At 31.6% G+C, this 7,721-nt stretch overlaps 2 protein-coding genes across 2 annotated transcripts in view; both read right to left on the bottom strand.

The window, feature by feature from the left end:
• LOC107627376 overlaps positions 1-377 on the bottom strand; it is a 6,156-nt gene extending 5,779 nt beyond the window's left edge. The window contains exon 1 of the mRNA XM_021115959.1: positions 224-377. Within this exon, the coding sequence (XP_020971618.1) occupies positions 224-276 (53 nt within the window). The 5' untranslated portion in view covers positions 277-377. The remainder of the gene's footprint in view (positions 1-223) is intronic.
• Positions 389-1,054, bottom strand: LOC110269248 (the record flags this gene model as incomplete). Its single annotated transcript, XM_021116951.1, has 1 exon — positions 389-1,054. A coding segment is annotated over exon 1 (504 nt), but the record flags the coding sequence as incomplete, so codon positions are not given.

Genomic DNA, 7,721 nt, shown 5'->3' with positions numbered 1-7,721 from the left:
TTTCATGAATAATTATGATGATTTTTTTTGTATAAAAAAAAAAAAAGAGATGATTCTATTATACAAAATTTAATTATTTTAATAGTTGATTATTTAACTTAAAAATATATGAAATAACACGTATTAATATTCTAAGATACCTGCGATATTCATGAATAACGGTAAAAATCCAATCTAATAATTTAAAAAGCATACCAAAAGTATGAGTCTCTTAATTGGGTACCTTGGAGGACATGGCTTTGGCCATAAATGATGAGTGCAAAGAAACTTTTCCATGCTCTTCACTAAGTGATCGTCGACATTGGAATTGACGTTGGCATTGGGATCGCAACACAAGAGCCTCAGCAGCTGAAATGGAAGCTGGTTCTCCAGCAACAGCACATNAGTAATTAAAATCATCACCTAAGTTTCCATTTTCCAGGACTTGAAGCAGAGCACATCCGTCCACAAACAGCATCCAAGAAAGTTTCTGGTCAAGGTCTTTGAAGCCTTCAACCTCACAATTTGTGAATTCTTGTTTTGCAAACAAGTCCTTGTCGAATAGGTCCTGTAGTTCCTTGATATTGCTAAGAACTCTTTTGTGCAGGTCCCTTGCGGTTTGGCCTCTGGTTCTAACATACATCACTGACCACATAAGCTTGTACTCTTCTCCTAGCTTCAGATTTTGGTCTCCATGATGGATGGGACCAAATGAAACCAATTTGGGCGAGTAATGCTTGGCGAAATCTACTCGGTTTCGGAGATAATGTGGTACCTTACGAATCTTGGGGAGTGGAGCTTGCAACTCATGAATTTCTTCACATCTTGTTTGGGTAGATCTTTCTGATGATTCTTGTAGAAGAAGTAATCTTTGGTTTTCTTCTTCAAATTGCTTAAACTTTTGTTCCATCATCACCCGTGATGATGAGCTAACTATTAATAGTGTTGGGAGAGTTTAATTAGTTTAACTTCGGTGTTGTGGATGATTTTTTTTTTCTTTGGTTGCACTTCATAGGATATTTTTTTGTTTATATATACTTGAGATAAGGAATATTATAATCATTCTTTGCTAATGGTTCAAGTTTGGAATTTGAATGTACTACTACATTGTACAGGCACCCAATTAGGTTGAAACTAAGCACGCAATAGATACTTGGAAAATAGTCTAATAATTTATTAGGTGATGATTGATATTGTTTATATTTATTTTAAAAATGTTAATTACGTATTATTTTTTCCTTTAGACTTTATAAACTGTAATAATGGCTCAGTAATGCACTTAGTTGCAAGTTGCAACCTTAACTTTATGAGCTTATCTTTTTTATTATAATAAAAAAAAATTTGATTGTAAACTGCAAAAAATTCTCTTTTCTACTATTAAAATTACCCTCGGATATTTAAGATAATCCAATTATAAATTATATTACCATCTTGTTTATTATCGAATTCAATACGACACAAAAATTCTCATAAAAAATATATTACCATCAAATTTTCTGACGCTAATATCTCACCTAGTATCATCAAATTCTTTCGACAATAAATTCGATAATAACCATGACTCTTATTAAAAGATATTAGATAATTACTATCAAATACATTCCACTATAAATCCGAAGATAAACAGTTTTAATTATTTTAATTAAATAAATTAAACATCCATTATCCTATTACTAGAATTGGCCTTAAACAACCATTAATCATAACAAAAAATAAATGCTATTTTTATTCAAATAATAAACTAAAATATCAGTAATACAAATAAAACGTGCAATATTTATAAAATATCAAACTATAAAAAATAGAATACTAAAAGAACGAAAATAAAAATCTTAAGGGTCTCCATAATCATCTGCATCGTCCTCCTAGTCGTCCCTCTTCTCTTGCGTCGGTGGTATCGGTGCAGACGACGTTGTGCCTCCCTTCACCGAAGGCAAAAGAAAGACAATAAAGGTAAAGGAAGGAAGATAGAGAGTATTAAGATACAGAAGAAAGATTTGAAATTTTAAAATTTAACGAGAAAAAAAAAATATCAATAATTTGTGCCTCAGTTACACTTCTAAGGAGGTATACAAATTTTGTATCTCTGTGTAATGCTGTGTCACTGTGTTTAAGAAAAATTTGTATCTAAGCAACACAAACAATGGATATGTGTCACCATCATATTCATGTTTATGATAGACATAAACACTAACTCGGCATTATATTGTAGAGAGTTTGCCTATTTTTTCATTTTTTATAAATATTAAATTTAAAAAATGTTAATTTACAACATAAAAAGGTGTAAAAGGTTTTGAACATTCATTAGTGGTACATAATTTCCACACAATTATACACAAGTATATCCATTCTATGGATATCTTAGTTGTATGCAAAATCGATAGCTTGATCATCTATAATAATTAAAAAAAATAGATTTGTTACACGTTCAAGCAATATTATCATCTAAGTTTAATTAAGTAGACCTAACACTAACAAAAGCTACTTTCATTAAAAAAGAGCGTAATTATACGTGCACCCACTATTTATGTTATTGTCGTCGTCGTCTTCTTCTTCTTTGCGTTCCTCTTCCTCCTCCTTTTCCTACTCCTTCACCTTCTCCTTCTCTTCCTATTTCTCTTCCTCCTCCTCCTCCTCCTCCTCTTTCTCTTTTTTCACGTGTTTTTTTCTCATCGTCGTCATTCTTTTGTTACTGTTGTTATTGCTGTTATTGTAGTAGAAAGTGAAGAAAAAAGAGTTTTGAATTGTGCAAGAAAACAAGTCCAAATGCACTTTAATTCACTCAAAAATGAACTGAAATTGCATAATGAACTGCGACACAATTAACTCAAAATGAACCGAAATTACATAATGATTGTGACACATAAACTCAGTTTGAAAATAAGCACACAAACAAGACTAAATCGTGAACAGAAACACATCTAAAATCAATTTTGGATCAGACAACATCATCAACATGCCAAAAATTCAACAATAACAAAAACGACGATAATGATAACAATGATATGTATAACGAAGAACGCATGCGTGAATTTGAAATAAGAAAAAACAGCAGCAGAGAGAAGAAAATAGAAAAAAGAAGTGTATGATCTAAAATTGCTTGATAAACTTGAATTTTAAAATTGTTTGAATGTGAAGAATATTTCTTAAAAAAAATGTTAGTTAGTGTTTTTTTTTATTAAAAATATGGTTGTGGTGTTGATTTTTTATTTTTCATTTATTTCATAAAGCGATTGTTCTCTCCATCTATTTGCTTTTATAGACAGTTTAACCTTCATTTTTAACCGTTTTTATTGTTATATAAAATAAAAATAATTCCGTTACATATATACCCTTTATAATAAGCACTATTTTGACATCAATATTTTTTTAATAATAACCAAATATGTGTTCTTTTTATTTTGTTAACTAAAAAAAATTAATACACAATTATTTAACAACAATGGTATTTTTATACGGGTCACGGGTGTCAAGAATATTTGGTAATACAAATGATGCCCCAAACAACCATCGATTGTTTTTATCGACAGTTTAACTTTCGCATCCATGTAATCATTTAATTATGTGATACTATTTTTTACGTTAAAAAAAATTCCCTCTATTACCAAATAATTGTGGAGTTATAATTACACACATTAATTGAGAAAATAATTAGAAAAATTTTGTTCTTAGAAAAACTTCATTGATTGTGTAAACTTATCTTTACTACTACTGTAAGTCTGTAATTAATTAACCTAATTTATTACTCTAAAAAAATTACTACTGAACTTAAGAGGAAAAAAATGAACTTAAGTTAGGTTTAATATAATATTTGTTATTTGTGGTTATCCACGTAGTTTTGAAGAACATACATATATAGTAAAAATATATAGTGATGGAATATATATAAAATTGTACAAAGTAGTTTTGGTATCATAGGAACATTAACATAGTAACACTTTAAAAGGGTATTTACTATTTGGAAGCAAAAAGTGTGCGAACTAATGTAGTTAGGTACGAGAACACTTTATAAGTGAATGTAGCTTCACTAATATTTCAAGTTTGTAAGTATAAATGGATCATATACATATTTTCGTATGGAGTGATCTTGCTGAATTTGGCATCTGACTTTCAAGCATTTTACTTTTGGCTTTAAATTGAAAAAGACATTAGGAAACTTGGGGAGATTGGGAACGCATATATGTGAAAGTGAAACACGTTGGTAGTTGGAGGGTTATATATGCAAACTCTATAATATAGTGTCTGATTAGTGTTTATATCTGTTCCCGTGTGAAAATAAACTTCGAAGTATAGCCTGTTCTGCTAGTACTTGAACTTGCTTTCATTGGGAGTGAGAGGAAGGAACATCGTCTTCTTGTAAAGACGGCAGCAGTGGACACCTGAAGACACTCCAACGCTCAAGTTAGTAAGAGTAAAAAATAAAGATGAAGTTATTCATTGTTATTCGGAATGAATAATGTACCTCCTTTATGTCAGGAGTGGATATATTTATAGAATTGCTGTGATACGCGGTTACTTAATGGGCCTAATTATGTGATAACTGCTCTTTAGTGAGCTTCTTTAGAGAGATTTGCGGAGAGATTCTTGTGCTCATTTGAGTTGGCACATAGTTACTTGATTTTATGGGATAAGTCTGTTAGGAGAGCAAAATACGTACTCTCCACGTACTCCTAATATAGCACGTGTGTATTTAATTTTAATTAGATTTCGATTTATAGTTTTACCTGAGTCGAAGTATAGCCAACGGACGGAACATAGCCCCCAAGCTTGAACTGTGAAAATTTTCAACAGGTTGAGCTTCCAACCTATAAATCGGAATTGTGATTATGACAGCCCCAAGCTCAACTTGTTAGATTGAAAAGAGAGAAAAAATAAAAAAATTGGTAATGAAAAAGTGATATTGAAAGATTGTGAACGATCGAATAGATGAAAAAACTTAGTCAGTTAGTCGATATTTATTCAAAACCAATTGAATGGTAAGAGTTGTTCGATCAATATAATTGTGCGGGAAATACTTTTCTGCTTGAGAACAATTTTTCATGGATGGCATATAGTATTTGATTGATGCGAACTGAAAAATTCGAAAATATGTATTCGTTGACCGAATCAATTGTATGATTCGAGGATGCAATGATCAATTGTCTTGAGAATTTTTTCAACCCACAGCAACTTATTAACGAATTTTTTGTCCAAACAATTAATTATTAAATATTGAGTGAATAATAAAGATTTGTAACATAAATAAAATAGATTTAAAGTAAACATCCATAAATTATTGTAAAATAGAAAAATAAATTGAGATAATTGCTAATTGAGTTTATTTTTTATTGGTAAAAAGTCTTTTTTTTTTGGATTGATTAATAGCCAATTTTATTTTCTGATGGATTGATTGATTGATTTTGATATATGAAATGATAAGATACATACATAATGTGAAGCAATTCGAATATACAGAGGAGTAGATACCTCGTAGGAAGCTATGATGTATTGAAAGTTGATATAAAAGATATAAGCAAATTAGATTATACATATACATAATTTTACCGAAGTAGAAATGTCAACGGCGACTTATAGGTAAGGTTCATAAGTTATAACTCGACCTGAGTTGGTGGAAAAGGTGAAATTTGCTCACATATGATTGAGGTCCATTCTCATAAGTTGAAGGTGAAAAATGGAAGACACATTAAACATGTCCTGTTCCAATCGCCAATACATTAAGAAGAAATTTTGTTAAATACATATTCTGAAATTATTGGCTAAAGTTAAAATTAAGCTCCGTCATTCCGAATAATTGGAAAAAACATGAATAGGACAGCATGAACATTGAGTAATTAGTTGAAGAACAAGCAGTAATTGCTAATAATGATAATATAAATAACAAATAGAGAAGTTTTCAATAATGAATGAAAACAATTGAGAAAGAATAAGAAAAAATGTAGCTTATTAGCGTGTCAACAGGAATAAGTAGTTATGTATTATGCTGTTTTGCTAAAAATCAATAAAAAAAGTGTCATTACCATGGTAAGTCATTTAAAATTTTTATAGTCAACAACATAAGAAGAAAAAAAAAAGGAATTCGGCATAATAATAAATATTATGATCAGAGCAAAGTAATGTAAAATAAAGAATAAAGTGAATACTCATTCACGAGTAATACGTGAATTTAAAATGAACATAAAAAAAAGATTCACTATCACCGAAAAGATAGAATAAATGATAAGTTAATAAATTGTAAAAGATTGTTAAATTTGATTAAAAACTCGAATACAATTTCAACTTTATGAACTTCGGTGGAGCAGAAATTAGTTTATTCGGCCCTTCCTTATTTCTCTCGTTTTTGGTCCCGTTGGTCAAAAGATTGTCCATTTTCTTTGCCTCCACTTGGAGAGTGATGTTCATTGTCACTAGTGGGAAACAACATCATCAACTGTGGACCTACAAAAATAATAACAAAAGGTTGTCGTGGGATTATTTAATTTCGGCTCCACGGTGGGCGCCAAATGTTCCTGTGTAAAAATAGACTCCGAAGTATAGCCTGTTTTGCTAGTGCTTGAACTTGCTTTCCTTGGGAGTGAGAGGAAGGAACATCGACTTCTTGTAAGGACGGCAGCAGTGGGCATAGGGCTGGCAATTCATACCCTACCCGCGGGTACCCAACCCGGTCCAACCCATTCGGGTAGGATAGGATACCCTACCCGCTGCGGGTAGGGTAGGGTACGGTCTGTGTATGCCTGCGGGTAGGGTAGGGTACGGGTTTAGGGTGTACCCTACCCTACCCTACCTGCACCTCAAATATAACACATATTTTATAAAAATTAGGTATATAGTGAAGGAAGTGAGAGTTAAACCCACAATCTCTCTTATGTAATGACTTACAATAAGTAAACAACCACAAAACTAGTTAGTTAATTTAGTAATTTAGAGCATTAATTTGTTATTTTTTATGTTATTAATATGTATAAAATTTGAAATGATTGAATTTTATATTTACTTTGAAAAAATATGATATTTCTGCGGGTAGGGTAGGGTAGGGTAGGGTTTAGAACTTTAGGGTGCGGGTAGGGTTAAGGTTGAGAGATTCTCAACCCGCGGGTAGGATAGGGTAGAGTTTTAATAGAATTTTCAACCCGCGGGTAGAGTTAGGGTAGGGTCCAAACCCTACCCTACTCTACCCATTGCCAGCCCTAAGTGGGCACCTGCAAAGGCACTCCAACGCTCAAGTTAGTAAGAGTAAAAGATAAAGATGAAGTTATTCGGAATGAATAACGTACATCCTTCATGTCAGGAGTGGATATATTTATAGAATTGCTGTGCTACAGGCGGTTACTTAATGGGCCTAATGATGTGATAACTACTCTTTAGTGAGCTTCTTTAGAGAGATTCCAGTGCCCATTTGGGTTGGCACGTAGTTACTTGATTTTATGGGATAAGTCCGTTAGGAGAGTAAAATACGTACTCTCCACGTACTCCTGATATAGCACGTGTGTATTTAGTTTTAACTAGATTCTGATTTATAGTTTTACCTGAGTCGAAGTATAGCCAACGGATGGAACAATATCTATTATAAATAGCGATGTTTTAAATCGATCTAAAACGAATAAAATTGATTAATTGAATAAAAAAAACCGATAACTAAACAAATTGAAAACTGATAAAATTGAAAAAAAAAAAACATTTTGCAGTTATTTCCGGTTTTCGATTCTGGTAAGAAAAACTCTAATTGAATTGAAACTAAAAACTAA

This window comes from Arachis ipaensis, chromosome B02, assembly GCF_000816755.2.
Source record: "Arachis ipaensis cultivar K30076 chromosome B02, Araip1.1, whole genome shotgun sequence".
Lineage (NCBI taxonomy): Eukaryota > Viridiplantae > Streptophyta > Magnoliopsida > Fabales > Fabaceae > Arachis > Arachis ipaensis.
This window is presented reverse-complemented; position numbering and strand designations above follow the sequence as displayed.